General features: G+C 41.3%; 1 protein-coding gene across 1 annotated transcript; it reads left to right on the top strand.

Moving 5' to 3' along the window:
- The first annotated feature begins 93 nt into the window (after positions 1–93).
- On the top strand, positions 94–13,792 carry ubtd1b (ubiquitin domain containing 1b). Its single transcript, XM_046068590.1, has 4 exons — positions 94–885; positions 8,297–8,524; positions 8,668–8,825; positions 9,982–13,792. Exons 1-4 carry the CDS (start codon positions 804–806, stop codon positions 10,249–10,251), a joined length of 738 nt encoding a protein of 245 aa, XP_045924546.1. The 5' UTR covers positions 94–803; the 3' UTR covers positions 10,252–13,792.
- The last annotated feature ends 1,696 nt before the right edge of the window (positions 13,793–15,488 follow it).

The raw sequence follows: 15,488 nt of genomic DNA, 5'->3' as shown, positions 1-15,488 counted from the left end.
CCGTCGGTGTCGAATTTATTTAGTCTCGTCAATTTAATGTCTTTTTGTCCTGACGTAAGGGAACCCAACACCTGCCTGCGTGCTGACGCGCAGGCGTAAAAAAGTTCGGTGGCGCTAGCTCCGCCGCTAGTCACCTACAAGCACAGAGGGAAGTAACGTTGGGGGATTTAAAGAAAAAATCTGGACACAACGTCAAGGACTTGAAGTGGTACGCCGAGGGCTGCGGGGAACTGTAACTATCCACTACGTTTGGAAGAAACTTAGCGTGCAGGGAAAAGATCACGAGTGCGCGGAAGTTTACTGATGTTTAGTTAACGTTAGCTAACTTAGCTGGTTGGCCCTGTTAGCTTATTAGCGAGGAAGGTGCGCTCTGTTTGGACAGCTGGGCATCAACATTTACAACTAGTCCAACTGCACGGGCGAGTTAGTTAACTGACACGCTGCTAGTTATAATCTAGCGTTTAAAACAGAGTTTGGCGAGTGTTGCGGTTTGGCTATCAAACTCTTGTAACGGTAGTGCGGGCCACGAGCTTTGAATCTTGTGGGGTCGTCTCAAACACAAACAGCAGTTAACGTTACATATTTAGAGAGAAAACGAACATTCAGCCACTATCTCACAGATCTAGATCAGCTCAGCGCTACCAAACATCCACAGCCCCCTGTGTGCCGCTACGGATGACCTATCAGGTCTGTCAGGCTTGCAACGTTGGACCTGCGACGCGTCCCAGCTCATTGTCTTCGTCAGTGATGCTCCCCCTGATCAGCTAGTGAGACGCGTGGAAACAATCCGCAGCCCTCTAACCATGGGAGGATGTGTGGGGAGATACTGGGAAGGCTGGGAGGACACACAGAGCCGAGGCTCGTCCAGGAACGGTGGACGAGGAGGTACGACTACAGTTTGTGTGTGTATGTGTGTGAGGTGCTTCACTAAATCATAACTATTTAAAAACTTCTTGTGACACCATCACTTATACCTTATGCTGAAGTACTCTTATCCTAAGCGATGGCGTTGCAAACCCATGTTGGTTTTTGGCATCTTTTGCCGGTTCAGTTAACCCCTGCTGTGACAAATGATGGCATCTGACACTTATCCAGCTCTGCGTAATTGCATGTATATTAAGTATACACATTAAAGTGCACAAATCAACACTCAATGTGGTTGACATTGACTGTATTCAGGCTTATTTCACGCCTGCATCAGAGTCAAATGCATCTCATGTGACCACTTGTGATTGAGTTTCACCTCCCTGCTCACGTTTGTTTTTCCGTGGGGAAACTACTGCTGCTAATCCAAGGGCTTTTCTGTACAGCACTAGTGCGTGATTTTTTTCCCCCATGTTCTGGGATTCATTTGCGTTCACAATGCATGACATGTCTTCTATGCATACAACTGCAAATGGGCACCAGGGCCCATGTTTATACAAAGGTTTTGCTCATGTGGGTCAGTTGGTTAGAGATCATATGATACAGTCACAAATGCTGACAGCAAACAAGAACAAGTACTTTGACAGGTACCAGTTTGCATTGTAGGATTTTGGACAGGGAGTCAGATTTCTGTCTGATTGCTGAACACATTCTTAGTTCGTGTAAATGCAGTGCAGTCACTGAATGCTGTGTGGATTGCAGAGCCAGAGGCTGCTTTTTCTTGCTACTTTTCCCCCAATTACTGCTTTAAGAATGTGGTGGAACTCCCCTGTACTGTTTAAAGTTGAGCACCTAGGCAAACTCTGCTATCCCAGACCCGCTCTCAACACCGCCAAATCTACTGCCAAATTCACCTACTCCACGCCTACATTTGCCTGACACTGCATCTATAACAACGGCGTCAATTTTCTCACCCATTAATTTCAGGCCTCAAACTTAATCCCACAGTGTTGTGGTTGTTGGGCGAACTACTATTTTACAAGTGGACTTTATGGTAACCCCACCGACGCCGTATCATACTGCAGTTTTAATGTGGAGTCAGTGAGCAAGCAGGAGGGTGTGGTTACTGTAAATGGCAACACTGAAGCGGAGGTTGCATTGATTCCCGAAGTTGCTGATATGCAGAGTATTCACATCAGGGACTTGAGTTCATGTCCATTAGTTACTTACCTTCCCGGAAGATAACATTCTTCTAAAGATAAACACCGGCCATCTGCCACGTTTTGTTCTTTTACCCTCGTCTTTGATAGTGACGGATAGAATTTGGATCGCTGCTTCAGCACTCAACAAGGGTAAATGTAATATTTACAACCAGTCCAAACTGGATGACGCACAGCTGAACTGGCAGACGTTCTGTACTTCTGCATTGTTTCGACCCCAGACAACAATGTCAATGATATTTACTGTGGCCTTTTTATAATTCACGGCGTGACATGTGAAAGTGGTTACCGTTTATTGGATGATTAGAGGCTTTACAGAGCAGCTTTTTTGAATGTTGTTATAAACTCACTTAGGGTGGAAAACAACCTTTAGGCCCTCTCTGCGATGTGGCTAAAGTCTCTGCTGAGGTCAATAACTTAACGTTTCCTAAACACTCTGGCAGTTAAATGAATTCGGTTCAGCTCACTGCGTTACTGTCACATTCAGCATATCCAGAGCAGTGAAGTTCCCCTTGTAGTGACTGTTTAGGTAGTGTCTGTTATTCATTTGGATGCAGGTTCTGTCCCTTTCGTTTCCTTCCAACTTTACTGATGGAAAGTTTTTCAGGCTTTTTTTTTTTTTTCCAGCAGGAACTGTCTCCAGTTTACATCAGAAAGACTGATCCAGCTTTGTGCGTTCGTAGGGAATTTAAAGTTCTCGACCCCTGGCCACCTGGCTGTATTCCAAAATGAACATCTGATATACATTTTCAAAGCAGAATATGACCTTCAGAATAATTTATCTTTCTTTGTTACCTGCCAAAGTGGCCAATGGATTAGGCTATTTAAAGTTTAAGCGACCAAGAGTCCCCGGGGTTTTGGAGGTGGCTCATGGTAATTTCCCACCCTGATTAGTTTCAACAGACACTCCCTGCTAGACCAGGCTTCGATCAAAAAGAACAAGTCACATCATGTCCTGCTGCGTCACTGACTGGCGTCTTTAACGGGACTGAATCCACTCTGCTCGACACACCCTCATACCGAAAGATGTCCATGTGAGAGGAAGAGGTCAAATACAATAAAAGACTCATTTTATCTCTCCATTTCTCACAATATAGGATAACTGATTTTAGTTGTAATTTATAGGTTTTTAACTTCTGCATCACGTCCCCTGAAGGATAAAAAGCCACATCTGCATCCCCGAGGCTGCAAAATACCTGCGAAGAGAAAATAAATGGCTGTGCATTCTTTTGGTTTCCTCTTTTGCTGCTTTGTAACTTTACATGATAGCATCTTTAAATCTTTAAGCAATTTTGCCTTTTTAATTGGCAGTTGACAGTGGAGAGCAACAGGAAACATGTGGCAGTAGATAAACAGAAAGGTCGTTGGCTGGATCCAAACACAGGGCGGTGGTGTGACCTGGAAGAGACCTTAAAATGCTGGGCCACCAAGATGCTAGACATAACATCATTTTAAAGCGTTTATAGAGCTCCAACTATTATTCGATTAATCAATTAGTCATTTGACTGTGGACGAATTGGCAACAATTTTGATAATCGGATACCTTATTTTGTTGTTGAGAAAAATGGCAAAAATTCACTGGTTCCAGCTTCTGAAATGTGAATATGTTCTGTTTTTCTTAGTCTTCTATGATAGTAAACATAATATCTTTACATTTTTGGTCTGACAAAACAAGACATTTGAAGACATTTCGGATGGACGGTATTCAATGTTTGCTGACATTTTATAGACCAAATGCAGGTACAAAGTTGTTTAGTTGTCATTAGACAACACAAGCTTGTATAAAGAAACCAACGTTTGTAGTCCCTTCATGCTACACACACAGAACTTAACAGAAAATTAAATGTGTCATAAAATATGGTAACAATTAAATTAAACAATAGGCTATATACAGTTATTTATACAAAGGCTATACTGTACATGTGTGTACACCAGAACATTATGCAGTGTATGTTTTGAATTTGCATCTGGGGTAAATGTAAACTGTCCGCCTCGTCTCACCTTGCCGGGGTCTTGTACTTGATCCGGGATGTTGATGGCGCAGGTCACTGATTTCTGTTGCTTGGGGAACATGAGTCCCGTTTTTTCCAGACCAAACTGAACATAGTTTTGGCAATGAAGCTCGAAATAACAGATGTAGATTAATCAATAATAAAATGAGTTGTTAAGTGCAGCCCTGTGTACAATTTTATTCTATTAAGTAAAATTTTACAGCTAGGTTTTCTAGCTTGCATTGTAACATTATTCAGCAAAAAGCAGGCAAAACATTTATTTTAAGTCGTGTTGACCCCCGGAATAGATTTGCCTTATCTCAAAGCATAGTTTGAGATGTTCTGTAGAAATGAACATTGAAGTAATTAAAGCTAAAGTAAGATGAAGTAGAGGTGAGTCTATCAGCTCCACAGGGAAATAAGAGATCTACCAATCCCTCACAGGGTCAGTGATTAAAAAGGTATGTGTGTGCTGAAATATTTTGTGCAGGCTTGTCAGCAGTCAGCGACGGGATATATTTTATTTGCTCCAGGTGTGGTGAGAATGTTTTCAAAAGTAGCATTTATGGATGCTGCACTTTGTCACAGAACGAAGGCTGACTTTATCTGTAGCTGCAGAGAGCTGATTGCACCGCTGTGGTGATAACCAGCTATAAGGACGAGGGGTGTGTGTGACTGCATGTTGGGAGTAAATGTATCATGAGGAAATACAGTCACACATGCACTCAGTCAGTGTCCGGTTAAAGACCGCACTTCCCTTCCCTCCACTGTTCCTCTGCTCCAGCGCATTGTTCACTGATGTCTGCTTTTAGATGGGAACACCAAAAACAACCCCCCCCTCCCCCCACGTTTCTTATTTGACTCATGTCAGGGGAATGTGAGAGGCTGTTAAATATCTTTACAGGGCCAAAGCAGAAGCATGTGTTTTAGCTGAACGCGCTTTTCCCAGAAGCAGGTAATCCTTTAACAGCCACCTATGGCTGCTGGGTGTGTTGTTTTGTTTGTGTCCTGACGTACAGTGCGGAGTAGCAGATTGAGGCATTTCAGTGTCACCCGTAAATACAACGCGCTTCACTATAGCATCATCACGTGGCACCTGATTTTATGAGCCCAGCTGGAGGAAAACACCCTGATATTGCTTCATGTGTCTGCAATGCGTTGCTTCACGTCTCTTGTTTTGTGTGCTTCAGTTAGAATCACTTCCATTTGTTACTCCCAGCTTTTTCGTGCACACAGTCCCCCAGACCACACTTATTTCCATAAAACCTTTTTTTAAAAATTAGATTTCTGCCACTTCGCAGGCCTCCTACGGAAAAAAGGGAAAGCCCCTCTTATTTGTATTGCTTGTCTCCATTTCCTCAGCTCACCCCCCTCTTCTGATGATTTTTTTGTCAGACTTCAAAATCCTTTAGCTGTCGAGTGTGTCAGCTCCTCAGAAAATATTCTCCGTAGATGTCGTATTGACTCAGTGTGTCACTAAGAGATGAGCAGTCAGAGTTCTCAGTCCTCAGCCCTCTTCTTAGGAAGGAGTTATTAGTCGCCTGAGCTGCAATCACAGGACAGCTCACAAGTACAATGCTGTGACGTTATTTTACCAACTTTAATGATACAGTGATTCTAAAATGTCATGCATTTTTTCTCATCACATAATGGTATGTGCAAGTTAATGAGAGAAAGAAAAATGTGCTTCGTCATGTTGTGTAGATGAAACCATGTGCACCAAACTGCATGTAATCTGAACCTTGTTTATACATACACAGCAAAGTGCACCATTATTCAAAGGAATAGTTTTACACTTTGGGAATTTCTCTTACTCCCATTTCTTGCTGTGGGTTGGATTAGAAGATTGACACCACCTGTCTGCAGGGTAAATGTGAAGCTACAACCAATAGCCGGTTTGCTTAGCTTAGCATGAAGACAGGGAACAGGGCGGAAGCTGCTCTCCTCTGATCTAGCTGCAATAAGTTAATATCAGCTGATAAATCGCTACCTGTTTTTACAGGGGGGGATTGTGTGCGGGGTTATTGTTGATTGGACTCCAGGAAGTCACTTAATCTTAAATGGCCATAAACTGAAAGCAGGCTGAAGTGTTCAAAGTTGAGACATCTGCAATAAAAGACCTCCCATCTGCCTCTGTTGCAACAGAACATGTCGCAGTACAAGTGCTTTGTAGATGTGTATATTCCAAGAGATTGCACACACAGATACAAATGAAGAGCATTTCTACAAATAGCTTGTAATTTGCCCCTCCCACCCACACACTGCCCTCCTCCTAGTAAACAGGAAGTATCATTTTGCCACGGAGTCAGTGAGTTTGCGGTGTGCTACATCTTGAGCCCTGTTTGTTTGTTTTTTGTGTATTTACATTTTGGCAAATTTGCAAATTAAAGTATGCAGCATGAGCTATTAGCAATTCATGTTTGCAATGTACCCACTGGTGTACTCACAACTAATACTGGATTAAGTTTAGAGCTGATGATGATTAGTCAATTAATCTATTAGTTGGTCAGCAGAAAATGAACCCGCAACCATTTTGAAAATCAGTAAATTATTTTAAGTCAACTTTCAACCCAAATGCCCAACATCAATTGGCTGCAGCTTCTAAAATAAATCTGAAATTTCTGAATCTCTGAATTTTGGACTACTGGTTGGAGGGGGAAAAAGAGATTTCCTGATGTCACCTCAGATGCTGTATGGACATTTTTCACTATTTTAGTTTTATAGTCTAAACTATTTATCCATTAATCAAGAAAATAAGATGAATCAGTAATGAAAATAATTGGTAGTTGTAGCGCTAATTACCTTGATATTGACAAAGACCTGATGAGAGTCTACATTTTTAAGTTCTGGAGTTACAGGTTGCATGTTTTTTTTTTTTTTTTCTCTCTATGATTTCCAATCGATAAATGGACCTTGAAGTCCTAGGAAAGTCGCACTGAATCCCCTGGGGAGGTGCGCCACACAATTTGAAAACCTCTGATATAGTTTGTGTGTTTTGGCCCTGGAAACTTTAATAGCGTGTATGTATCACCACCTCGCCTGTATAGTATGTGTAACTACATTTGAATGGGTGTCTAATGTTGCAATTTATGAACCACATTAGGACGCTTTAAGCCCCATCTGTCTCCATGTCCACTACTACTTTGGCTGAGTGGTTGTGAGGAAGCCCCTTTGACTCACTTTGGAATTCACTCCGCTCCAAGTGCTAATCCTACACCACCCCATGTCCTCCAAATTACTCCTCCTAAGACGTCTGCACTATAAATAATTTGTTTGAAAGAAATGCAACCTCTTGGATGTGTGCAGTCTCCTTTTAATACGCCTTCATTTTCTACCCCTCCACTCCTCAGCGACTGGCATCTCTGCCTCTCAGGAAACATAAGTTTAGCTGGCTTTTGCCTGTTTTTTTTTTTTTTGTCCAAAGGTGCTTTTTGACAGCATAAAGTGAAGTGGCTGGCAATTGGCAGCCATTTAAAAAAATAAATAGAAATAAAAAACTACAAACAATCCATTGTTGTCGCACAGGACTTCATCACAGCCCTTTCTGTTAAAGTACCACCCATGGAGGGAAACATTACAATGGTCACCAGACAATTACTGGTACATTGCGGTGTTTTTGGCAAGTAACAATAGCTTACAGATGTTCTAGTGAATGTTAAGATGTTTAACTGCTGTGAATGGTGGTCAGAAATGTTAGTTCCCTGTCCCGAGGCTAGCTCATTGTCTTTGTGTGTGTGACCCGTAGTCCACTAATATAAGTGCTCTCCTGGCCTAGGTGTGCTGTGTGTTAATATTGAATGGTGGGAAACACGGGTAAGGTTACAAGACAGATAGATATAAGCTACGCATGCTTCATGCATATTGCAAACTCTGAATGACCTCCTAATTTTAGATTCAGATGACACAGTGAGTGGGGGTGGGATGTTCTGTCTCAGGTGACGGCTAGCGTTTCTCTCTGCTGCCAGCTCCCTTTTTATGAGTGTTATTCATTAATCAGTCTGCCTATTCTTTGCATTCAGTGGTGCACATTACACTACAGATTTGTTTAAATCATTGGTGGGACTGAAAAATGCATTCAAAACATTCATCCATAGAATCCACTCCCTCCTTTCCCGATAACTTCTGTGTTATGAGTGTGAAACGTCTGTCTTTAAGTTTAGTACAAACAGCAGATTTTCACTACATGCACCAATCTTCTCTTGCTTCTCCTTCCCATCACAGGGCGTAATGAGCCCCTGAAGAAAGATCGGCCCAAGTGGAAGAGCGACTATCCGATGACAGAGGGCCAGCTGCGGAGCAAGCGGGATGAGTTCTGGGACACGGCGCCGGCCTTCGAGGGCCGTAAGGAGATCTGGGACGCCCTGAAAGCCGCGGCTGTGGCCCTGGAGTGCAATGACCACGAGCTGGCCCAAGCTATAGTGGATGGAGCCAGTATCACACTGCCACATGGTGAAGACAGATACACATAGGATAGATCATGAAATAACATACATCTAGATAAACGTGCTCAGAATAACCCAGCGTAACATCAGTTTTTATATTAGTAGATTTAAATGGCAGCCTCCTCTATTTCCTTCAACACCCCTCTCCAGGTACTCTCGCAGAGTGTTACGACGAACTCGGGAACCGCTACCAGCTGCCCGTCTACTGCCTGGCTCCACCAGTCAACCTCATCTCAGAGCGCAGTGACGAGGACCCCAGCGACAGCCCTGAGCCCACTGTAGCACCTAAGAAGGAATTCCAGCTCAAGGTACTGTGACAAGCATTTCTCATTTTTTGGGGAGTTGAGCGTAACAATGGTAAGTGACTGTAGTAAGTCAATGCATAAGCACTGCCCACATATCCAACAAATGCAATCCATTTGTTGAAATGGTCATTAACATGTTTATTAAAGGTAATTTACCAATTATACTTTAATTTGTTTTCCCTTGCTGGTTTTCAGCCATGCTTGCAGCGTGGCCCTAGAGATGGCCATGTCTGTGGATCGGTCCACCACTTGAAACATCTCAACAACTGTTGCCATGGCATTGCCATGGCATTCCTGGTTACCAGGAGATTAATCCTAATTACTTTGATGAACCCATGACTTTTCCTCTTGCGTTACTAAGAGGTTGACATTTGACGTTTCGAGGGAAATGTCTTGATTGATTGTCCCTGTTGAGATGAATTGCAAAAACGTTTGTGATTCCCTAACTTTTTCTAAACTAATGACATCAGGTATGGTATTTGTGTTAAGTGCTTCTTGTCACACGATCTCGCAAGATTAAAGTGTGACGAGATATCTCGTCGGTTAAAAAGCAAAGACACAGAAGAGGAGGGAAGACTAAATCATGAATCAGCAGGGATGATATTACAGAAGAAAAGCTGATCTGATCTGAAAGCAGCACAGAATGACTGAGAGCTGCACTGACTTAGATTCTGTTAGGCTATAGATTTTGAATTGTCTCCTGCCACCTGAATTATGTGTTTCTCTTTACATACATTTAAAAAAAAAAATCACCATAAACTGGTGCAGAAAGTTTCATCAGAATGCAGGAAACAAAGTGTTTAATGCTCAAAATTTTCATATAATTCAGCATTAAAGATTTCTTAAAAATAGTGTTAAAATGTCTTCTCGTCTCGATCTTGTGAACCTAATCTCGTCTCGTGGGTTAAGTGTCTCGTCACACCCCTACTAATTAGCAAATGTTAGCATGCTCACATACTAAACCAAGATGGTGAATGTGATAAATATACCTGCTGAACATGCTGATGTTAGCATTTAGCTCAAAGCACAGATGTGCAGCCTAAAATAGAAATAGCAGATTGCATAGTTATATGTTGTGTAAAGTGTCATTATCAGTCAGTCTCATCCTCTCAGAACGCAACTAGCCACTATCACAAGTTACCCTCTTCACTCCCTGTAGGTCCGGCTCTCCACAGGCAAGGACCTGCGCCTCAGTGCCAGCATGGCCGACACCATCGGGCAACTGAAGAAGCAGCTGCAGGCCCAGGATGACATTGACGCCGCCCACCAGCGCTGGTTCTTCTCTGGGAAGCTGCTCACGGACAAGACGCGGCTGCAAGACACTAAGATCCAGAAGGACTTTGTCATTCAGGTCATCGTTAACCCGCAGGCCCTCCAAGCCCCCAAGCTGTCACCCACCACCATTGCCTCTTTGCCTGCATCTGAATAACTGAGGACACAGAGGATAGATGGAGGGATGGTGCGCTGGCTAGTGAGCTTGGTGGTGGACACTAAAGGACCAGAGGTGTCTCCTATTGCTGGATGACTGGTTAGCTTTTTGAGAACAGCTACTTTTGTTGAAATAAAATAAGAAAGGGGAGTTACAAAACTATTTTGGAGGAAAAAAAACATGAGGGAGAAACTAAAAAGTGCTGCTTTCTTTCGTCTACATGTGTCATAAGTTTTTGGTCTGCTGGGTTGTTCAAGTAAATCCAGCCTCCACACAAACTCTGGAGATCCTTGTCTGGTCTCTCTTCTTGAATAAAAACAAAACTCATCCTGCTGTTGTGCAGCCTTTAAACCACATACAAAATGTGCACATCAAGCTGCACATGGAGACTCTGTAACTGCACTAATGCTAACAAAGTGCCAATGGAAGAAATGCAGAGGTGTTTGTGTTGGTTCTAAAGCACATTTCTACTATGACGCCCATGGACTCTTTTCCTTTTGTCCTCCACCGAAACAGGAGTGGAGGACAGAGAATGAGATACAGAACTATATTTTCTTTATTCTTTCTTTTTGAGGAAATAATGTAAACTGAGCTTTTTTTGCACATTTGAAGATTATTACTATACTTTTGTGGTAGTTTGTGTGCCTTCTACAAGACGAAACAAAAAAGGGTTAATGTCCGGGAAAAACACTAGTTTTACCGCTAGACTAAGACTTATGTATTTTTTTAGATTCAAGAACTCTTAGATCAATCCAAGCTATAACTGCTGCCTTTTTAAAAAAATTATTTCATGAATCTTACAGACAAAAGTTTATGTGTGTGTGTGTGTGGGCAAAAACAATATGTAGTTGGCCCGTATGATACATTTTAGTTTGACATGGCTTCAGAGACAAGGCTGTTTCCCTGGTTATTAGTCATAGCTTTGCAGTCAATCATATCATATTGTCCAGAGAAAGCTAAATTCCCATGCTAAGTGAATGGTCTTAAAAGCTTCATTATTGACCACTTAATTACCCCCAGACCACTAGGGGGCAGCAACACAGCCCTGATCCTGATAGTCCAGTTGCTTAGGGCTAGTTGTCCTTTTTCTTGCCATCTGATGAATGTAAATCCAGTATTCACTCTCATTTTGTTCTTTATGGCGTCCACTAACTTTAAAGAAAAATATCTGTCACATTTTATTCTCTCAGTTTTCACTTTCCTCACCAGCATACAGACGTCTGCCTACAGACGCATTGATTTATATGTGTGATTGGTGAGCACAATTAGGAGTTTAAATGGAGCGGTGAACCTAAACAATGATTCAGGTGTTGATTCTCAGTGGAACCAGCAAGACAACACAGCGACTCATACAGGAAGTGATTTGTTTTAGTGTTAATGTCTAATATTGCTTTAAGGGGCATTAGATGTGTAAATCAGTTTGGTTATCCCACTGAGCCTGTGAAAACCATTATGATGTCATGCTGATGTCATCAAGGTTATCTCTGCTTGAGCTTGGAGATGAAAACTTTATAACAGAAAGCTTGATTACAAACTGGAGGTGTGGATTTTGAAAGAGGGGTGTGTGTGTGTGTGTGTGTGTGTGTGTGTGTGTGTGGGCAGGCCGTGAGGCGCCAACCTAAGACGCGATCCAGCTACATTATGGGTAATGTAGGACCCAGTTTCTTGTTTATCTGACTTCACACAACAGACTAAAAGTCAGGATATCTTGGCCTCTGTTGCTTCTATTTTCACCATTATCTATAGCATAGTCCTCATGTTTTTACTTCCTGACAAAACAAAGCAAATAAATGATTTTATTTATGTTATTTTTGAGTTGACAGCATGCTGTGAGCACTCTCCCACTGCATTAACATTAGAATTTACTTTTGTTTTGTCTGGAGGGCAAACAGAGTGGCGCAGTTTCTAACCACTCTCAGAGCATGTTGTCCACCGTTTGCTTGCTCGTGCAGAAATGTTAAAATGAACAACCATTTTTTTTATTTTTAAATGGCTGTCATGTGAATTATCCAGGTAGGAAAGTGGCTCAGCGGGACATATGGCATTTCCTAAATAAAATAAAAATGTAAGATAAAGATTAACAGCTTTTCTGAGCTGTGTGTTAACATGTAAGGCAACACCACACAACTAAGGAAACAGATTGCGGACATAATTGGAGATCTCAGTTTAATCCATGTGTATGGAAGCAAAGAAAGGCCATGATGATTTGTTTTTTCATTTAGTAATTGAATACCTTTTGTTGTGAAATGTAACCACTGCTTGATGCTTTTGTTAAATACCACTGAATTTATAGCACTGGAATATTTTGCTCTGGTTTGAATTCCCGTTTCAGATTTCTAGCAAGTCATTTTTAAGTTGTGAAATTTCAAAGATGACAAAATTGACACATCTAGAAGGAAAATTCAAGTGGCCAGGTTTTCCATTTGCTCATCTGAACTTTTCCTTCTTGGATAGCATGACTCATGTAACCTGACAGGATAGAGGGTCGGTCGATTCCATTTAGGCTCGATTGCTCGTCTTTGGTAGCCTGAATGTTTCAGTTAGCCTGAATTTCACCAATCCAACCTGGGCAGCTTTGCTTTTTTACTTGAACATGGTAACATTATACCTGTAACACATCATTATGTTAGCATTGGCTTAAATCTGCTGTGCCTAAGTACAGCTTCACAGACCTGTTGGCATGGCTTGAGACTTATTCTTGTTAGAACTACAAAATGAGGAATAGAATTTGAGCAACTTGTTTTTTTTTATTTATTTTTTTTAGAGATTGGACACTTGAACCCTTTAAAAACAGACAGGGATTCAAACAATACTTATTCTATCAGATTTGGGTTACATCCCAAAATAGATATTTAGTCTATTCCCGGTTGAGAATCAAGACCTGCTTTGTGAATGTAGCCTGTATTGTGCTAGTCATGGTAGACTTCTCGGAGTTTAGTATTTTCCGTTTTCACCGACACGCTAGTCTATAGCTCTATGTTCATTGTCTTCATTCACTGCTCCTGTCACACATTTCACAAGCAGTATGATGATGAAGGGAATAAAAGTGACCCGTGTGAAACCTAACTGAGCCACAGCTCACCACATCAAGGAAATGTTTAATTTTAAAAAAGAATTGTATTCTTTTGTCTCTTCTATCCAGTTTCTGCTCATCACAATCACCCTTTTTGTTATTTTGAAGCCATTCTTGCTTTCCGTTTACCAATTGTTCTTCTATTTCTTAATCGTTGTATGCAAACTTGAATAAGCATTCTGTATGTGCAATACAATAGACATAGACCTCATATCATTTTTTGTTTTGTTCTTCTGACTCAGACACAGATTTCATACAGCACCAGCTATGAATATTTTTAAAGAAATGTCAAAGTAAAGGTACAAGGCTGCTATAATCTGATGCCTGTGTCAGATAATCAGCTGCCTCTGTAAACTGTTACAAATGTTTGTCACTTAGAAATGTATTCCAAGCTGTTGTCTTGACTGTTGAGACGCACTCTCACCTTTCACAGAGTAAATATCTAAACATTAAAAATGACTACAAAACTTTTCTCTCCCGGTGTCCCTTTAGCACTCTGCCCTGCACGTCTCAGCGATGAAGGTCACGGTGTTCTCAAGCCTCAGGTTGGGGAGAAGCCCTGTTGACAACTTTACAGATAGCGTCTCCTGTTACAGTGTCTTTGCTGAAATGAGCCATTGGTGGGTGTTAGTCCTCATGTGCCTGTGTTTTAACTCCTATTAGGAACAAGCACTGAACATGGTTTTATGTCGAACTATAGGGTACAACGTATTACTACAATGTAAAAGGGCTGAAGGAACTTTAGGCTGTCCCTTAGTTTGCAACCTTCAGACCTTATATGAAGTCACACTCATATCGAAGATGAGTTCTCTGTTTTAAGGGAAGGTCATAGAAATGCAAAATAATGTGCTGCTCCTCTTTAATGTGCTGTGAAATACACGAGATGTTCTGTTTTCTAATTGGTGCATGCATATTTGGAAGATAATTCTTTTTTGTTGTCAAAACCCACCATGACCCCGTCATAGTTGTAGCAACCGTTTATCTCAAAGTACCCAGATAGAACTTTAAAATAAATGTTTCCTTTATTTCTGTTTAGATGTAGTGGAGTATGATGTCCTTGACTTAAGAAAAGGGCCTGAAGGTTACAGTGCTTGTCAGTTTCCACTTTAGCGTCTCATGTAAAATCAGACTCGGCAGACACAGAGGTCGGACAGGTCCCCTCCTGCCTTTTCAACCTCCTCTACTGTAACACAGTAGAGGGTTTTAGAAAGATCTGTTCCTTCATCTCTTTCCTTATCTTACTTTACTTCACCTCGGTTATGAATTTTTGAAGTTGAAGTTCACCAAGTGAATCCTCTCATTTTAGTAAAGACAAAAGGGAAAATAGTTTGAAAACATTTAATAAAGGGCATACATTTTTAGGGAGTATTGGCAAAGAGATGTGCTAAGTAGTCAAGTTGACTTTATTCAACAACAACAACAAAGAGCTTTCCACTACATCTTCCTCATTTTTTAACACATTCGAGACTCGACTTAGAACAGGTTGCCTGTATGTGGTCGTGCATAGCTGGAATTGAAATGTATTTAAAGTTGGTATTAAAAGCCATAATGGGAATATTTATTCCACATTAACTGACAGCCAGTGCCACTCCTTGCATCCCTTCCCTTTAAGAACTCAAATTCCCAGAAGGTATTGCAGTTACATAGTTTTCACACAAAAACAATATGCCAGTGCACTTTTCAGATTGTCCCTTGAGAATGTGTCTGTGTTTTTAGTCACACATAAAAAAAGGAATGATAAATGACACTTTGGTTTGTTCAATTTATATGCTGATTTCATTTTCAATCATGTTTTTAAACAGTTGAATAAATTTTAGTGTGAAGAGAAAGATTATCTTGTGATAATTCTTAAAATGAGCCTTAAAGCGTTCAATTGGTTGACTTTGTTCTACAGTAAAAGAAAGATATTTGGCTTTACCACAAGATGGTGCTCTGCTCTTATACAAATGCTTGAGTGTGCTGAGGCTTCCTGGGCAGTGGTAGGAATGAAGGCAGGAAGATGGAACACACACAGCTTTGTTTGTCTCAGCCTCGAACATATCCAGGCATCAATCAGATGATTTACATTCTGTGTGTTCCTGGAAAGCAGCGTTGCACAACTTGAGAAGGTGAAAACATGGAGCAAGGAAAAGTTGTTTTTCACAAAGACAAACTTGAGCTCAGA

This window comes from Micropterus dolomieu, linkage group LG14 (genome assembly GCF_021292245.1).
Source record: "Micropterus dolomieu isolate WLL.071019.BEF.003 ecotype Adirondacks linkage group LG14, ASM2129224v1, whole genome shotgun sequence".
NCBI lineage: Eukaryota > Metazoa > Chordata > Actinopteri > Centrarchiformes > Centrarchidae > Micropterus > Micropterus dolomieu.
The sequence above is the reverse complement of the archived record's forward strand: the minus strand, read 5'-3'. Positions and strand labels throughout refer to the sequence as shown.

Bases quoted from the DNA above. Each gene is read 5' to 3' on its own strand.
- ubtd1b (XM_046068590.1), top strand. From the start codon at position 804: ATGGGAGGATGTGTGGGGAGATACTGGGAAGGCTGGGAGGACACACAG. The intron at 886-8,296 runs GTACGACTACAG...TTCCCATCACAG, and splicing joins CAGGAACGGTGGACGAGGAG to GGCGTAATGAGCCCCTGAAG. The intron at 8,525-8,667 runs GTGAAGACAGAT...ACCCCTCTCCAG, and splicing joins CAGTATCACACTGCCACATG to GTACTCTCGCAGAGTGTTAC.